We start from the raw sequence: 18,252 nt of genomic DNA, 5'->3' as shown, positions 1-18,252 counted from the left end.
TTTACTTCCACATAAATTAATCCCTTGAAATGGATGTTCCTCAATTATATCATATTGATATACCTAAATAGGCCGACCCAATGGGCCCTCAAATTTATCTACCAAGTGGGCCCATCACGCGAAAGCCCAAGCTCTTTCAAAATAAGGCTTGGGCCCAACAAAGTAAGCCCAACCCATTTAAACGATATATAAATAGATGGTTTATTCATTCGTAAAGGTACGTTCTCATTATTCACAATCAACCTCGAATTTATTCTCTCTACTCTCTCTACGATCCGTACATCTGACTTGAGCGTCGGAGGGGTTTCCGCCGGATCAACCCCCGGCTTAGTTCACGTGTGCTCATTTTGTAGGGACCTCAGGAACATCGAGTTGACTAGCTACTGATCAGCTTTGCTCTCCCAGCTCGTTTTCTACACTATCCTAGGTGAGCTATATTTTAGCTTCATCATTTTGGCGCCGTCTGTGGGAACGATGCAAACCAGATCACGTAGCCAACAAGATCCTCCTGAGGCGTCAGCTCGGAGAGAAAACGACACAGCTAATAACCTCCCAGCCCGTGGAGGATCGGGCATCCCACCTCCTCCACGCGCCGCGGAGCAACTTCCTCCACGTGCCACGGAGCCAGCTCCTCCGCGTGCTGCAGATCCACCTCGCGAGGTTCAGGTGATCCCCCCTCGGGACCCACCACTCGCCGATCCACCACTCCCTGCTCCTCGAACGGTTCAAATAACCGAGGACGCGCTCCAACGTATGATAGCGGAAGCTTCTACTCGCGCCGCCACGGAGGCCGTAACTCAATATATCGCCACGATGGGAGCAAACGCTCCCAATGCGATACCAGCACCAGCTCCACCTGTAGCGCCACCCGTGGCCCCACAGCCAATAGCGAATCAAATAAGTGTCTCCTCCTCTACCTCGGATCCACGATCCCGAGTGCAGTTATCTACTAATCACCGAGGAGCACAGCCCAGACAACAACGTCGGCGCTCACCCCTACGGGGGAATGCATCACCACCAAGAATCCCTCTCTTTAATGAGGGAGAAGGCGAAGTAAACAGCCGAATGTCACGCCAAAACCTTTTCTCCCAACCAAATAATCAAATAGGTGAGAGGATGCCTCTCCCAACAAGACGCAGTCCCTTCACCATGGACATTCTCAACGAGGTATTACCTCAGGGAGTAAAGATCTCGGGGTTACCTCAATTCGAAGGGACCACCGACCCACATGAACATATAGAGAAATTCAGTGCCATGGCGGATTTATATGGCCCGACGGATGCTGCGATGTGCAAAATGTTCCGTACCACTCTCTCCAAGAGGGCAATGAATTGGTTCAACTCCCTACCCATGGGGTCCATTGACACCTTCGCTCGGTTGTCGACCCGATTCACCAACCAATTCGCCATCAACAAACAATATGCCAAGACCCCAGCTCATCTTTTCTCTATAGTACAGAGAGATAACGAGACGCTCCGCAACTACATTAAGCGTTTCGTAGAGGCCGTCCACGAGGTCCCCAGTGTAGGGCAAGACATGCTCTCCGGGATCATGCAGCAAAACTTGAAACCGGGTAGATTCAAAGAATCTATCGCCGGAAGACCTCCAGGCAACCTAGAAGAGTTGCTTAATCGAGCCGAAAAATACGTCCGGATAGAGGAAGCCTCTACCCATGCTCCTCCTAAAAGGAAAAGGGAAGACGACCGTCAAGACAATAGGAGGCGCGATGATCGACGTCCACCACTTCCACCTCAAGGCCAACCCTCTACCTCCTACAATAGGTTCACTCCGCTCAACGCTCGCCTCACTGAAATCCTTCACGTGATAGAACAGAAAGGTTTAGCAGAGCCTCCACGTCCTATGCAGCCAAATGCAAAGCGAGAAAAGTCGGATCGTTATTGTCGATTCCACAAGGACAGAGGGCATACTACGGAGGAATGTGCACAACTTAAAATGGCGATCGAGAGGCTGATCAAACAAGGCCATTTAGGCGAATACATTGATAAGCCGAGAAATAAGCGCCGCGATGATCCTCCACGCCGAGATAACAATCGAGATCAACAGCAAAGACGAGAGGATGGAGGTCATCGACGTGACCTAGATAACAACGATAACCAGCCTACCCGAGGAATCATCTCTTTTATCTCCGGAGGACCGGCGGGTGGCGATTCACAAAATGCAAGACGCACCCTCGCTCGATCAGCACGCATGAATCAAGAACATGCATCTCCCTCCGCACGCATATATCAAATACGAAGACCTGATCACAGCATAGTCTTCAACTCCTCCGACCTCGAAGGTCCGGATGAAGACCATGTCGATGCACTGGTAGTAACAACAACGGTGGCCAACTTCTTGGTCAAGAAGATATTAGTGGACGGTGGAAGCTCAGCTGACATCATGTACCTCCACGCTTTTAAGCAACTAGGCATAGATAATGCCCGGTTTAATCCCGTTGCCACACCCCTGAAAGGATTCACAGGGGAAGGCATTTTATCCATGGGAGAAGTGGAACTGCCAGTTTCGTTAGGGGAAGACCCCTGTCGGATCACAAAACTAATCAAGTTCCTCGTCGTCGACAAGCCATCTCCCTACAACATCATCTTAGGAAGGCCAGCCATCCATACATTCAAGTCCGTACCTTCCTCCTACCATCAGAAGTGGAAATTCCCTACTCCCTATGGAATGGGAGAGATACTTGGAGATAGGCGTCTCGCTCGAGAGTGCTATGCAAGGGCCCTACGAGAACCCTCAAAGAAGCCTAATCCGCCCGGAAAGGGAGACGACACCCAAAAATCCGACAAACGGAAGTGGGTCAATGCGATCATTGAGGACAATAAAGAAATCCTCATCAGTGTACCAGACGATAGCATCAAGCTAGCAGCTGTTGAAGAGCTTAAGCTCATAGAGCTCACCCCTGGAGATAGCTCCAAACTCCTACGCATTGGATCCGATTTAGATCCTGAGATCGAGAAGCATTTAGTTAAATTCTTGCGGCACAATGGAGATGTGTTCGCTTGGAAAGCCCAAGATTTGTCGGGCATTCCCCCTCAGGTAGCTCTGCACCGGCTCAACGTCGACAAACGATTGAAGCCAGTCAAACAAAGAAAACGAACATTCGGTCCCGAACGCAACAAGCATATCAAAGCGGAAGTGGCAAAACTCCTTGAAGCAGGCCACATACGACCAGTTCAGTATCCTGAATGGTTGTCAAACGTGGTACTCGTTCCTAAGCCAGGCGGCAAGTGGAGACTATGCGTAGACTTCACCGACCTCAACAAAGCTTGTCCTAAGGATCCTTTTCCTCTACCTAGAATCGATCAACTCATCGATTCGACCTCGGGATGCGAGCTCCTCAGCTTCCTCGACGCATACCAAGGATACAACCAGATCTTACTTGCGCCAGAAGATCAAGAGAGGGCTAGTTTCATCACTGATCAAGGCATCTATTGCTATCAAGTAATGCCCTTCGGGTTAAAAAACGCAGGAGCCACCTACCAGCGTCTAGTGAACAAAATGTTCGCAGATCAGATTGGTAAAAATATGGAGGTGTACATCGACGACATGCTCGTCAAAAGCGTCAAGGTCTCGGACCACCTAACTGATCTGGATCAATGTTTTGCCACCTTGCGAAAATATAAGATGAAGCTCAACCCCCTCAAATGTTCATTCGGAGTTCGGGGAGGCAAATTTTTGGGTTATATGATTTCGCAGCGGGGGATCGAAGCTAATCCCGCAAAAATCGAAGCAATCACCTCCATGGCTCCACCAACTTCGATCAAGAAAGTTCAACAGCTCAACGGCTGCTTGGCATCCCTGAACAGATTCATTTCAAGATCAGCGGACAAGGCTCTCCCCTTTTTCAAAATTTTAAGGGGAGGAAAAAAGTTCGAGTGGGATGAGGCATGTCAAAAGGCATTCGTTGAGCTGAAGTCATACTTAGCATCCCCACCCCTGCTCACAAAACCTCAGCCCGGAGGCACCCTCCTACTATACTTAGCTACATCAGCTAATGCCGTCAGCGCAGTCCTCATCCGAAATGGAGAAAAGGGTCACCAACCCATATACTACATAAGTCGCGCCCTACAAGGGGCCGAACAACGTTACACCAACATGGAGAAACTCGCTCTCGCCCTCATCAACGCAGCTCGGAAGCTTCGACCTTACTTCCAGTCACATCAGGTGGTGGTTCTCACCAATTACCCTCTGAAGCAAATACTAAGAAGTCCCGAAACATCCGGACGATTAGCAAAATGGGCAATAGAGTTAAGTGAATATGGAGTGGAATTTAAACCCCGCCCAGCTATCAAGGCGCAAGTGTTGGCCGATTTTCTAGTCGAAATGACTTCAATGGAAGAAAACACCTCTCTACCTACTTGGTCTGTCAGCGTGGATGGATCTTCCACTGCCACAGGAGGGGGAGCGGGTATCGTCCTAACGAGCCCTGATGGAGACGAGTTCGAATATGCTCAACGATTCGAATTCACAGCCTCAAACAACGTCGCTGAATACGAAGCACTGATAGCGGGAATTCGCCTCGCCCTAGCAGCCGGAGCGCGCAAGCTCCTAATCCAAAGCGACTCTCAGCTCGTCGTTAACCAAGTACTCGGAGTTTACGAGGCCAAAGAAGACATCATGGCCAAATACTTAGCTCTCGCGCACACTCTCTTATCTAAATTCGAGAGCTATGAGATAAAGCAAGTACCTCGCTCAAATAACGCTCATGCAGACAAATTAGCTAGGCTAGGAAGCTCCATGGCCAGCATCGGAAGTCGGAAGGTGACGCTCCTCACCTCACCTCAGCCGGAGATAAATTCGCCTACTGAAGTACACTACACCGACGAGGATGAACCATGCTGGTTCACTCCAATTCTGAAGTATCTCAAGGAGGGAGAACTTCCAACGGATCCCAATGAAGCACGGAAGTTAAAAACAAGAGCCGCCCGCTTCACCATAGTAGGAGAAGAACTGTATAAACGGGGTTTTTCATTCCCCTATCTCAAGTGCCTCGACCCGACCACAGCGGATTATGTACTTAGAGAAGTACACGAAGGCATCTGCGGCAATCACTTGAGCGGGAGAACCTTAGCCCTCAAACTACTGAGACAAGGCTACTATTGGCCAACGATGCATGAAGATGCGAAAAGGTTAGTCCGGAGGTGTAAGCCTTGCCAAGAGCATGCCAATATCACTCATATGCCAGCGGCGTTAATGCAACCAATTGACAGCCCCATCCCTTTCGCCCAATGGGGGATGGACCTAGTTGGACCATTCCCACCTGCCACAGGAGGACGCAAATACCTCATTGTAGCAGTGGACTACTTCACCAAATGGGTGGAGGCTGAACCCTTAGCACGCATCCGAGAAGAAGAAGTCATCCAATTTCTATGGAAAAACATCGTGTGCCGCTTTGGAATCCCACGTTCCATCATCTCAGACAATGGAACCCAATTTTGTGGTGACAAAGTGAAAAATTGGTGCCTCGGCTTGGACATCAAACAATTCTTCACATCCGTAGCAAATCCACAGGCTAACGGCCAAACGGAGGTCACGAATCGCACCATACTCCAGCACCTTAAGACAAGGCTTGGAAGTGCCAAAGGGAAGTGGGTAGACGAGTTGCCTAACGCACTATGGGCTTATCGCACAACCCCACGAATAGCAACCGGTGAATCGCCCTTCAATCTAGCTTTCGGAACAGAGGCTATCGCACCTGTCGAAATAGGAGAACCATCTTGGCGAATCACCAACTATGACCCAGCAGCTAATGAAGAGGCTATGCGGGGAAGTCTAGACCTCGTAGATGAGTTACGAGAGATTGCATACATCCGACAACAGATGTATAAATCACGCATGGCCAAGGCATATAACTCAAAGGTCCGCCCTCGCTCCTTTCAAGTCGGAGATTTAGTCCTCCGAAAAGCTGAAGCCTCTCACCCCATCGGTAAGCTCGACCCAAAGTGGGAAGGACCGTATAAAATCACAAAGGTGGTCAACACTGGAGCATATCGCCTCGAGAACATTGACGGACACCCTATACCCAGAACTTGGAATATAGGGAACCTCAAACGGTTCTACGCCTAAGGTATACATCTACCTTACTTCAGATCAGGTGAGATCATCACCCATATTTCTTCTATAGGAAAAATACTCACGAATTGCCACCCATGCAGGCTCCACGATCTTCCACGTAAATTATCTTGTAAAGCTGCTTATACATGGATGGAAATTTGACACCACATAACGAGGTACGTGAACGTCCCACCTAAACTGGGGGGCTAGTAATTTTTACTTCCATCAAGCGAGTCATAATTACATCCCATCATCTCCATACAGGTTGAGAACCTATTACGGGAGGATGCATATTACTCAATCAATCCCCCAAAGAGCGAAGATACTCTATACCACATCGTCAAGGGTAATTATTATACATCTACTAGAATTCAACACACAGATAATCTTATTTACGATTACTAACATGACAAAATAATCCCACCAGCAGGCATGATTGCATAGCAACTCGCAGCAACTAACGAATTCATTTCAAATATGGGAGCACGAGAAAGAAATATCAACCCCCGTAGTAGGGTACGTGAAAGAGCAATACACATCACCATAGCTTCAATTACTACATCATCAATACAAGTGATTAAATAGATTCTCTTTTTCTCAAATGTACTTGACAGGCATAGAAACGCCAAAAGAAGTCAATCTACCATCCGCACAGTGAAACGACCAAGTACAAGGAAGACGTGGAAGAAGAACAAGTGCAGCACAATCACTCAGAAGCATTTTTATTTTTTATTTTTTTTATTATCAAGACAATTTATTGCTTTAGCAGTCGTTAGTTACCTCCGCCTCATGTAGGCCCATCGCATTAGCGATTTATTTAAATTCGCCTCACATAGGCTTGTAACAACTCTCCTTTGCCATCATCGAATATATCACAATTTTCGTTTTACTATATGTACCTTTACATCGATATAAACTACTTCTCATCATGAATCTAATTCAATACCACCCTATAAACACTTAGAGAGATTTAGATAATCCATATAGCCTGGCCAGCTGGATCATCTAAGTCCCTTCACTTGTTTAACGAGGTGCTCATTTTAAAACGTGGCCACGGACAAATATATTTAAGACCTAAGCGGTCCGAACAAAGGGCACGACCCTTAACAAAAACCTTGGGAGACTGATCCCCTCCTCAAGTACATCGCGTACAATGCTAAATGTAAGTACATATAAGCAACGCAATAATTCTTGACAATGTCAAAATAAATAAATCGAAATATTAAATTTCAAAGTCAAACAAGGAAAAAAGTCAAATGAAATAGTAGTGGACATACCCATCTACATCAGCGAAAAAAAAAAAACAAACCGAGAAATCCACAAAAAAAAAAAAGGAAACATAATAGTGATAAATAAAAACAAAGGGAAGGATAAGTATACTAGCAAATAAGTCTAAGTTCCCCTACCGCGGGCGGAAGACGTACCCACAGTAGAGTCACCCGCAACCATGTCATTCACGAGCTCTGTGCCCGTCCCATTGACATCTACCTCATCATCCTCTTCATCGGATATGCCAGCTTCCATCCCACGAATCACTTCCTCGCTAATCCCACCCGCATCGCGCAGATATTTGCGACAAGCACGCACTAATGGCTTATAAACCACTGCCAATGCATGCTCCTCAATCATAGCAGCACACTCATCACTACCTCGGAAACTAGCTTTAGTCTCCTCCACAATGGACTCCTTATAAGCCGCACCACCTGATGTCGTGAGGAACCTCTTCCCCGTCGCCTTCTCAGCTTCATATTTCTCTTTAAGCTGATCGTAGCATTCGTTCAACTTATGAACATCATCCTTATACGCCTTCGCATCACCCCGGATAACCTCGAGCTCCTCTGTCCTCTCAGCAAGCTCCTCTGTCCTCCGAGCAAGCTCTTCAGAGCGTAGAGCGAGATCGGACCGCGCCTCCTCCAACTGACTTAGAAGCTCATCCTCACGTGCTTGACTTCGAGCACGATCCTCTTCCTTACTAGCTTTCACATTCCTACCGTGCTCCACGAGATATCTCCAAGTCGCTACCAACTAAAAAAAAAAAATATATATATATATATATATATATATATATATATATATATATATATATATATATATATATATATATATATATATAATTTTTTACACAAGGAAGAGAGGGAGTAACATCTAATCTTGTTTTAAGTAAACAAGAACTCACCCGACATATGTCCCCACCGGCTAACTCCAACATGTGAGAAGGGCCCTTACCAGACATCCGAGCCCGATCATACTCCCGAACAAATCCCTCGGTACTCAACAAAGGCAGATCATGATCCGACACATCCCAATACGACTCCTTACCGTCGCGATTCACACCATAGGTAAACAATTGTTTCCCTCCCCCACCATGAAAAGCATAAGTCTCCTCTGGATCTACCCGTGGACGCTTAGGCACAGCCACATACTCGGTATCCACCCTCTTACCCTTTCCACGATCCCTCTTCGGTGGACGCTCCTCCACTTCGCCAGCACTACTACGATCATCTGCGACAACTCGAGGAATTTCTACATGGACCTCCTCACGAAGTAAACCACTTGAAGAACCTCCCAACGTAGAAGGCACCTTCTTCGATGCCTTCTTCGACGTCTTATTCGCCTTAGCTTGAAGTGCCGCAAAGGTGATACCCCCATCTACAAAAGATAACAAACACATAAGAGACATGAGGTATATACTACCACAGAACTACAAAAAAAAAAAAAAAAAAAAAAAAGTCAAGGCAACAAAAGGATATACAGCGCTGACCCTTCGGCTTTGGTATTAAAACCCTCGGGTCAAATTCCACGTCACACAATCCCGACTCTTCAATCCTTTTCGCCATATTCGCAGTTATCGTGAAACTCTCGCACGTAGGATTCCAAACAACAGGAACGTCAAAAGTGGGAGCCCTCACATAAAAAAAATGAGTCTTCCATTTCCCCAAAGATAACTTCACACTCTTCACGAATTGGTAAGGAACGCGAGGATGAAAACAAAAGAAAGGCGTCATAGTGGGACGATGTAACGTAAATAACGCCTTGAACAAACTCACGGTCATAGGCAAACCAACTAAAGACACCCTTTGGTGAAACGCCTCGAACGTAAGAACTGCAGTCGGCGTTAACTGACTGTACCCTATCTTAAATTCCTCGCAAACCTTCAACAAAGTCGGATGCGGTGTAATCTGAGATGTACACGTCAAGTAACCCAAAAACACCGTATGAAATCCATCGGGTGGCGAATACAAACGGTCACCCTTCTGAGGCAACAACAACTCAACATTACTTGGCGCTCCAGATAAACGACGAATAGAGTGCAGATGCTCTTCCGTCAACACACTATCAAAATCAACTAAGTCCAAATTAATTGGCTTCTTTTTCTTTTGCCTTCTAGTATCAACCTCAACATCACCCGGCGGAATATCATCTTCCTCCTCCTCCTCGACCATCGGCTCAACTTCACTACTCGCTACCGCATGTTCACTCGGCGAAGGCGATTGGTTAGAATCATCGCTATCACTCCCAAAATCCAAGACTTGACGCCTATAATGACGTCTACTAGAACCCACTTCATCTACAATGGGGCAAATATTAATATTAGACTCAAAATCATCACTCCAAGACTCAAGGATTTCTCGCTGTCCAAAATCCCCCCGAACCGTAGCAACTTCATCGGCAACAGCCAATTCCGAGACTCCGACCCGATCGCGAAAATCACGTCGAAAACAGGGCCCGGACGCGCTCTCACGCGCGCGAGTAGCATCCGGAGGCGCCCTACCACGCGCGCCATCGCCCCCCATTACCGCGCTTTCACGCGCACCGACCCCCACCTCAGACGCGCGCGCCCGCGCGCTCCTATTGGGCAGCGCGCGCGCGTCTGCCAACTCTTCCCGCCCCGTCGACGCGCGCGTACGCGCGCCCTTACTGGGCAGCGCGCGCGCGTCATCACCGCCCTCTCCATCTGCCACCACGCGCGCGTCGGGACACGGCCCTATCCCGCGCGCGCGTTCCCCCACGTCGGACGCACCGACAACAGCAGGCCCACGTGGCCTGCTTTCTCTCTCCTTCCTTTCCTCGGTCCGGGTGCAAGCCGCCGGCTCCGCGGCTTGGCTCAGCTCCATCTCTGCATTAAAACGCGCGCCCCCACTCTGTTTTGGACGCCCAACTACACGGCTCGAGCCGACTCCGGTCTCCGAGCCACCTACTTTGGACCCCTTCCCCATAGTCCGTGTACCTACTACTGCAGATCCGATTTTTGCACCCGATGTTACAAACTTCTCGCGTTCCATGCCCACGGAACCAAAAGTTTTCTCGCCCCCTTCAACCGGATCTCGAAGTTTAATTCGTAAAGATTTCGACTGACCCGAATTCGACATGATAAATATTTTCCTCCAAGCAAGCAATCAAGAAACAAAAATTTCTACTCTACCACGAAAATATTTTTTGGAGAAGCAAAAGCACAGAAAAAGACTTAAAGTTAAAGATACATACCCATATTTATTCCACAAGAGTTGAAGTTTAATTCTTTCCACCGCAAAAGGAGTCTATTTATCTGGCCCTGGTATATTATTTAAAACCCTTAAATATATACCTGGCTGCCAAATAAATACAATAATCCCTTATTTAAATACAAGAATTAATTCACCGGCAACGAAAACAATTCAATCAACGCCGCAATTAACTCTCGACACGACCCGGATCACTCTACACACGTCCCCGTCTCAAATCGAGAGTTGGGGGGCTTAATGATATACCTAAATAGGCCGACCCAATGGGCCCTCAAATTTATCTACCAAGTGGGCCCATCACGCGAAAGCCCAAGCTCTTTCAAAATAAGGCTTGGGCCCAACAAAGTAAGCCCAACCCATTTAAACGATATATAAATAGATGGTTTATTCATTCGTAAAGGTACGTTCTCATTATTCACAATCAACCTCGAATTTATTCTCTCTACTCTCTCTACGATCCGTACATCTGACTTGAGCGTCGGAGGGGTTTCCGCCGGATCAACCCCCGGCTTAGTTCACGTGTGCTCATTTTGTAGGGACCTCAGGAACATCGAGTTGACTAGCTACTGATCAGCTTTGCTCTCCCAGCTCGTTTTCTACACTATCCTAGGTGAGCTATATTTTAGCTTCATCACATATATATATATATATATATATATATATATATATATATATATATATATATATATATATATATATATATATATATATATGTATATATATATATATATATATATATATATATATATATGTATATATATATATATATATATATATATATATGTATATATATATATATTTGAGTCATTTTAAATTAAATAAATAAGTAGAGTGGAGAAGTAGTCTTTGATCATTGTTTATAAGATGAATTCATATATTCTGCTAAAACATGTAAAAGATGATTAATGAATATCTCCTTTTTTAAAAAAAAAAAAACAAAAAAACAAAAAAAGGATATATCTTCTTAAAGTTTATTCTATTATCACAGTACAAGATACGGTTTGAATTGTCCGAAAAGCCCAAATAATACAGTCTCGCAGCAAAATCCAGCCCAAACTCACTTTAGCATTGCCCACTAACACTCCATGAAGTTGATCACAACTTTCACGTAGAGTATACATGTGATGGATGTGACTATATTTCGGTTGTGTCAGATAGGAAGAACCAGACTACCTACCCAGATTAACCAAAAAGTAGCTCAACCACACCGACAAACCTACCCCGATTTAACTAGGCCAAATCGCAAGGAACCCGACTGCTCGCCCTTAGCATACACATACAGTGCGACGTATTCACATTCATCCCACGTGTGATTTGACCTTAGATGGACCGAGCCCCCACCGTCACATCCTTACGACAGGTTTAAAATACAGTTTTGAGGTACAAACGTAGGGGAATTTCTGGTATTTTAAATACACACTTATTTTCACTATATCTATATTTTTTTCCACCATTACGACTTATTTGACCGTCGAAGTACGAACGTCGGGAAACTCTCCCCCGACATTTTTTTTGCATATCTCTTAGGAATATGTGGGCTTCTTCTTGATTGGGCTTTCTCCACTCTTGGCCCATTCTATTCGTTTGTATCCAATTTGACCATTTGGGCTACATGACTACTATATGAGCAAGAAATTCAAAAAACAAAATTGAAATAACTGGCGGTAAAATAGTTAATTAAAATAATAATTAACTATCCATTAATTAAATATGAATGGTGAATAAAAAAATTATGAATGTAGGTTTATGTAGCATCTCCTAATTCTCTCATCAACAACTCTTGCAAAAAATCGTTCCAAGAATCAATGGGACCAGGCAAACACCAATGCACGCAGTCATTGTACAATACCCGATTTGCCCCCGGCCAATGCCCGTATCTACTCGGATGTCCATCTGGTCTCAACAGCATAACCTTCGTGGCATCAAACAGCCTAAACTTCCCTCCAGTTCCCTTCCCTGCTCTCTGTGCAATTCCCAGCTCCTCCAACTGCACCGTATAAAATTCCAAGCCCGGACCTTCCAGAACCGTCTCGTTCCTCCTAAACGGCCTCGTCCTCGTGCAGTTCCCGCCGCTGTTCCACCCGCCGCCCTCGAAGTGCGACGGCGCGAACGTCCTCAGGAAAGTCACGCCGCGGCCGTTGATTCCCCGGAAAGCCGTCCGGAAGGCACGCCGGTAGCTGAAAACAGGCGTGAGGTGGGTGATTTCGGGCTCGGGGCAGTAGAGGCAGCCGACGCGGCGGTTGTTGAGGTGGAAGTACGTCGGCCGGAAGAACCAGTGGCCGGCGGAGATGATGACGTAATCGTAGAGTGAGATTTGAGTTGTCCAATTTGGATCGAATTCGTCGAGGTAGAGATCGAAGGGCTCGTTGTCTAATTTGCCGGTTTTGACCAAATAAGGTGACCAGAAAATTGAAATGTTGAAGTTGTGTTCTGTGTATGTGTAGCGTTTGTTTTCATCCGCTGTAAGAGATACATCCGATGGGTACGCTACCTGAAATGTATTTATATATTTCAAAAAACAATCGAAATATTCGAAACTAAAATCGGAAGCGAAATTTAGAAATTCTGGTAATTTTATAGACAGTTCCAGTTTCTTTCCAAATAAATTCGAGACTTTGAAAATCGGAATGAAAAATATAATTCCAAATTCGAATATCCTTTGATCATAATTTAATTTAAAAAAACAAAAATTAAATTAAATTGAAATTATTTATTCTTCAATGTCGGAATTTTAATTTATTTAGGTGTAAAAAAAAACAACAACGACAAAATGGATCGCAGTTCGTAATCGACGTAATGGACAAATCCTGTGATATAATAATAATTAATGATTAATTGTGGTCTATTATCAGAACATGGGCTTGTCCAGAAATCAGGCAATATTCATGATTATCTAAATAGAAAATAACAGAAAAAAAATTATTTCAATTATTAATCAATTTGCAATCTGCAAGCAAACTTTTCAGTCTGTTTTACAATATGGTTAATTATTTATATATGTATGAATTAAAAATAGGAATTTAGCTACAAGAACAACTTAAAAATATATAATATATTTCAAAAAACAATTGAAATATTCGAAACTAAAATCGGATTGAAAATTAGAATTTCTGGTAATTTTATAGACAATTCCTATTTATTTCCAAATAAATTCGAGAATTTGGAAATCGGAATGAAAAATACGATTGCAAATTCGGATATTCTTTGATCAGAATTGACGGAAATCGTAAATTTCATTTCAATTTCCACTCCTACGTATTTTGGATGGTTAATTTTTGCAGTTGTATATATAATAATGGTATGTCGAAATTGGATGTGGGCTGGCTTCCCATGTTGGTTTTAATAAAAATGGGATTTTCCTAATAGGGCTGAATTGAGATTATTATATGGGCCTAATTGACCTGGTTAAGCTTTAGTGGACTTGATTCGATCACATGCCCCTCTAATTAATCGCAATTATATCATATGTGAAATTAAATTTGCCTATCTGTACTATTTTTTTCAAAGATAAATTCTGAAGATAAACCTCTACAGTTTCTGTGAACGTAAATAATCGAATATATATATATATATATATATATATATATATATGTATATATGTATATCTTCCTCAAAATGTGGTCCATGCATATGTGCCTAAATTTACAGTGCAACTTGAAAGGAGGGCCACTCCCTACACTACATTGAATTATTGGAAAACAACATCCAACAAACATTTTTTTTTTCATTCAATTATTTCAAATTAATGTCATCATTAATTACTTACCCGTTTAGTAGTTCATGTCAAACTTAATTACCAAATTAAATAATTAAAGTGAGATTAACAAATTAATAAATATGTTACTTACCTTTGCCAAGAGGCAAATGAGAGACTGCATGTGATTCCTGGCGACAGAATCACCGACAAACGCTAACGACTTCCCCCGGACAAGTTCGAGGAACCGGCGAGGATCGAAAAGCGCCAGCTGGCAGTCGTCGGGCTTCCACCTCCACTTCAAGAACCCTAAATCTGGCCTTCCGAATTTCATGCAATCCTGATGCTCCTGAATCGCGTAGCAAGTCTCGTTCGTGTAGTACGGCCCGTCGGGATCCGGGACCCACTCCCCGGAAAACAGGTCGCATTGTTCCGCCGCATCTCCGCCGACCCCCGCCGCATCTCCGCCGCAGCCATCGCCGGAGCAAGGGCTGTTGTCGTTGGTATTATGTAGGGGTAGGTTTTTGGGAGAGTGGGTGTGGAAGGGGTAGTATAAAGGGATTGTTAAGAGAAATGTGAGGGCAATTAGGGGAGCTAATTTTGGTGTTTTTGATATTCTTCTTGTTTGTTGTTGCAGCTTATTCATTTTTTTTTCTTTTTTTTTTTTTCTTTTTTTTTTTTTTTTGTGAGGAGGCAAAGGATAGAATGAAACTAGCTAATGGGAAATCACAAAGAAAAAATACTCTCCACACATAAATAAATGTGGATGTATGTGTGTGTGTGTGTTTGGTGCGTGTGTCTACGCGCATATAATAGTGTGGGGTCACTCAAGAACATATATACTTTGCCACGTGTAAATGTCTCCAAATTGAATGAAATTATCATTATATTGGGTTGTAGATTTCTTTTTTCAATAATGGAAATTCATTGGTCCACATTGCATATGTTTTAAATCCAGTTCAGCACTTGTTTTTTTCTTTTCTTTTTGAAAAAAAAAACTGAAAATCGAGTTTTGAATCGTTACGATGAGTTGGGGAATAAAATACGTAAAATCAGAATAAAATAAAATTAGTATTGAATCGTTACGATGAGTTTTTATTCGAACGATAGTGGGCCGACAGCCGGCCCATAATGTTTTGGGTTCTGTCATAGTATCCAGAAAAGCCACTTATTCATATATAACTACATGAAAAAATTAACAAGATTTATAAGGTCAATTAAGATATTTTTGTAAGGTTTATTGGGGGAGAAAAAATTAACTGTCTGTAAGAATTAAGATTTTTTTTTTCCTTTTTTAATTCAAGTGTTTAGCCGCCATTGAAGAGAGAGAGAGAGAGAGAGAGAGAGAATTAACTTAAAAGAAGAGGCCCAATTGATTGATGCCCCATATATATGTCATTTCCCACTATTAAACGTAAGCTTATTATATATATTTTCTTTTTTAATTCAAAAAAGTGAAAGTGACTGCATTAGAAAATTAATTTACGGATAAAGAATATATTATATTGTAGTAGCCATAAGTACTTTAACAACGTCACTCCATCTCCTAATTTTTGTTTACGTGAGTGACTTCATTTTCTTCTAGTGTACCTAAATGATTGCATTTCATGACATGTGAGCACCACCACGTTCATATTAGGGGAAATTAGCTATAATAGTTATCCCGTAAATTATAATTTAGCGATTGGAGCAACTGATTTTGTGTTAATCAACTCAAAAATGAATACCCCTCACCAAGAATTGGTAGATCGAGTTTGTCGCACATAGTCAGCATAACGTGATTTGCATTTCTTGATAGCAAGCTACTATTATATATATATATATATATATATATATATATATATATATATATATATATATATATATATATATATATATATATATATATATATATATATATATACAGCGGTACTACATAGGGGCAGGGGGGGAGTTGACCCCCCAAGAAAAAAAAAAAAAAAAATTTTTTGCTATTTTGGCATAATATTTTTTTAATATTACCTTTGGCCCCCCCAAAGGTTTTGTAAATATGCATTTTAACCCTTAATTTTTTTGTTTATTCTCCACAATTTTATATAAATTATAGATATATATTATATAATTTATATTTAATATAAAAATATAAAATAAAATGGTTAAAACTTGTACTATTTTAAATAAAATTTATGAATATTTACTTATCGATCTTTAATTTTTTATATCAATGTCTCTAAAAAATAATACGAGACGTGCCATAAATCCCATTAAGTGCAATATATTATTAGAATAATTTAGATTTTTTGTCATACTTGAAATATGATAAAATTATATATATATATATATATATATATATATATATATATATATATATATATATATATATATATATATATATATATATATATATATATATATATCATTTTAATTAAAAATTCGCAGTATAAACCTATTTTTTTAATGTCTGGTGAACCTAAAATTTTTTTCGGGGCGCTGCCCCGAACCCCGAAATTTTAGTCCGCCCCTGTATATATATATATATATATATAAGAGTGTAGGAAATTATTTGTAAGGAAATTAAGGAAACTGCAATTGATGGACTTCCACTCAATTTGATTGAGATATATGGAATGAATGATGATTTTATTACTAAAAACTTTGACCATAATCAAATCAATAAAACTTGTAATTATTTTACTTACTAATACAAAATGATTAGATAAACTTAATCATTTCCCCATGGGGCTAAAATTACAAGATCCAGAAAATCTGGACCCTATGCAATAAATAACCCAAATTCCTACTCCTCTATATATAAACCACCATAAACATCCATCTCACTTGGCCCTCTCTCTCTCTCTCTCTCTCTATAACAGCATTCACATTGAATCCTCTAGAAACTCTGCGACCAAAATTCCACAATTTAATTCTCCAAGGTAAGCTTCCATTCTCTCTTCCCACTTTCTTGGAGTTTATATTCAGTTGGAATTTAATTTATTTCTTTTTTCTTGTTACAGAGAAATATAAATATATAAATATGGTGATGATGGGGTTGGAGAAATTGATGACGAGCTTGAAATCGAAAATAAAGGGAATAAAAATAAGGAAGCAAGAACCAGATTATTACAACAAGATAGATAAGAGTGAAAGCATGAGGGTCGAAATAAGGAGCAGAAAAGCCAGAAAGCTCATTCAAGATACCCTCAAATTCGCCGATTCTCCTAAAACCAGAACCTACGTCTAATCTAAAATTTATATATATATATATATATATATATATATATATATATATATATATATATATATATATATATATATATATATATATACATACATGTAGTAAATAAATTAATAGTTTGAGCTTGTTATATACAGTTAGACGATGCTATACCTGGTAATCTACATTAGTAGTTTTTTTTCGCGTGAATTTACAAATAATTATGCGCATATATTTATATATGTAGATTATAAGGTGTAGCGTGAAATAAACTATGTAATATACGCTCTTATTTATATATTTATGCTCAATAGATATTTGTTTCCCTAATTAATTATTACGTGACAACACGTGAACAAACAATCTCTTCTTTTTTTTTGTTTTTGGAAAATTAGAATTTAGTGCATACGGGAAATGGTCATCTTTGTGTCCTTATTTAATTAAGTAATAAAATTGGAAATATCTATATGAATTAATCCTAATTGAAGTTTTGAACTATGTAAATGAAACAATTTTAGTAGAATATGCAAAGAATTGTAGCACTTGTGTTGTATATCTTGAACATGTGGTGTGTAATTTGTTGAGAGAGTGGTGACCACCAAAAAGAACTAATGAGTGGTTGAGATTCAACACATAAAATATAGTCCAAACCTTCTTTTTTGCACGTGATTTTGCAATAAATATTCTAATTAACGAATACATTTTAGTTTATCTCTCATCGAAACATGATTTTAGTTATTATTGAACATGATTTTACTGCTACCGTCTAATTTGTCTCGTCTCAAAATATA

At 41.6% G+C, this 18,252-nt stretch overlaps 2 protein-coding genes and 1 long non-coding RNA gene across 3 annotated transcripts; 1 reads left to right on the top strand and 2 right to left on the bottom strand.

Moving 5' to 3' along the window:
- Window positions 1-7,461: 7,461 nt before the first annotated feature.
- LOC148768290 (uncharacterized) lies at window positions 7,462-8,795 on the bottom strand. Its single transcript, XM_088822623.1, has 2 exons — window positions 8,249-8,795; window positions 7,462-8,097 (listed from the first exon to the last, which is right to left on the bottom strand). Exons 1-2 carry the CDS (start codon window positions 8,750-8,752, stop codon window positions 7,465-7,467), a joined length of 1,137 nt encoding a protein of 378 aa, XP_088678749.1. The 5' UTR covers window positions 8,753-8,795; the 3' UTR covers window positions 7,462-7,464.
- Window positions 8,796-12,223: 3,428 nt separating this feature from the next.
- On the bottom strand, window positions 12,224-15,054 carry LOC105971964 (protein trichome birefringence-like 19). The gene is made up of 2 exons (XM_012996902.2): window positions 14,423-15,054; window positions 12,224-13,065 (listed from the first exon to the last, which is right to left on the bottom strand). The coding sequence occupies exons 1-2, from the start codon at window positions 14,912-14,914 to the stop codon at window positions 12,319-12,321; spliced, it is 1,239 nt and encodes a 412-aa protein (XP_012852356.2). The 5' UTR covers window positions 14,915-15,054; the 3' UTR covers window positions 12,224-12,318.
- A 2,036-nt stretch (window positions 15,055-17,090) lies between these two features.
- LOC105975456 (uncharacterized) lies at window positions 17,091-17,368 on the top strand. Its single transcript, XR_016033052.1, has 2 exons — window positions 17,091-17,180; window positions 17,262-17,368. It is a non-coding gene; the product is annotated as an uncharacterized LOC105975456 (long non-coding RNA).
- Window positions 17,369-18,252: the final 884 nt, after the last annotated feature.

The sequence above is a fragment of the Erythranthe guttata genome, chromosome 8 (assembly GCF_056151865.1).
Source record: "Erythranthe guttata isolate IM_541 chromosome 8, IM_541, whole genome shotgun sequence".
Taxonomy (NCBI): Eukaryota; Viridiplantae; Streptophyta; class Magnoliopsida; order Lamiales; family Phrymaceae; genus Erythranthe; species Erythranthe guttata.
The sequence above is the reverse complement of the archived record's forward strand: the minus strand, read 5'-3'. Positions and strand labels throughout refer to the sequence as shown.

Bases quoted from the DNA above. Each gene is read 5' to 3' on its own strand.
- LOC105971964 (XM_012996902.2), bottom strand. From the start codon at position 14,914: ATGAATAAGCTGCAACAACAAACAAGAAGAATATCAAAAACACCAAAA. The intron at 13,066-14,422 runs GTAAGTAACATA...AATACATTTCAG, and splicing joins TCATTTGCCTCTTGGCAAAG to GTAGCGTACCCATCGGATGT.
- LOC148768290 (XM_088822623.1), bottom strand. From the start codon at position 8,752: ATGTCTCTTATGTGTTTGTTATCTTTTGTAGATGGGGGTATCACCTTT. The intron at 8,098-8,248 runs GTGAGTTCTTGT...TTTTTTTTTTAG, and splicing joins CCGGTGGGGACATATGTCGG to TTGGTAGCGACTTGGAGATA.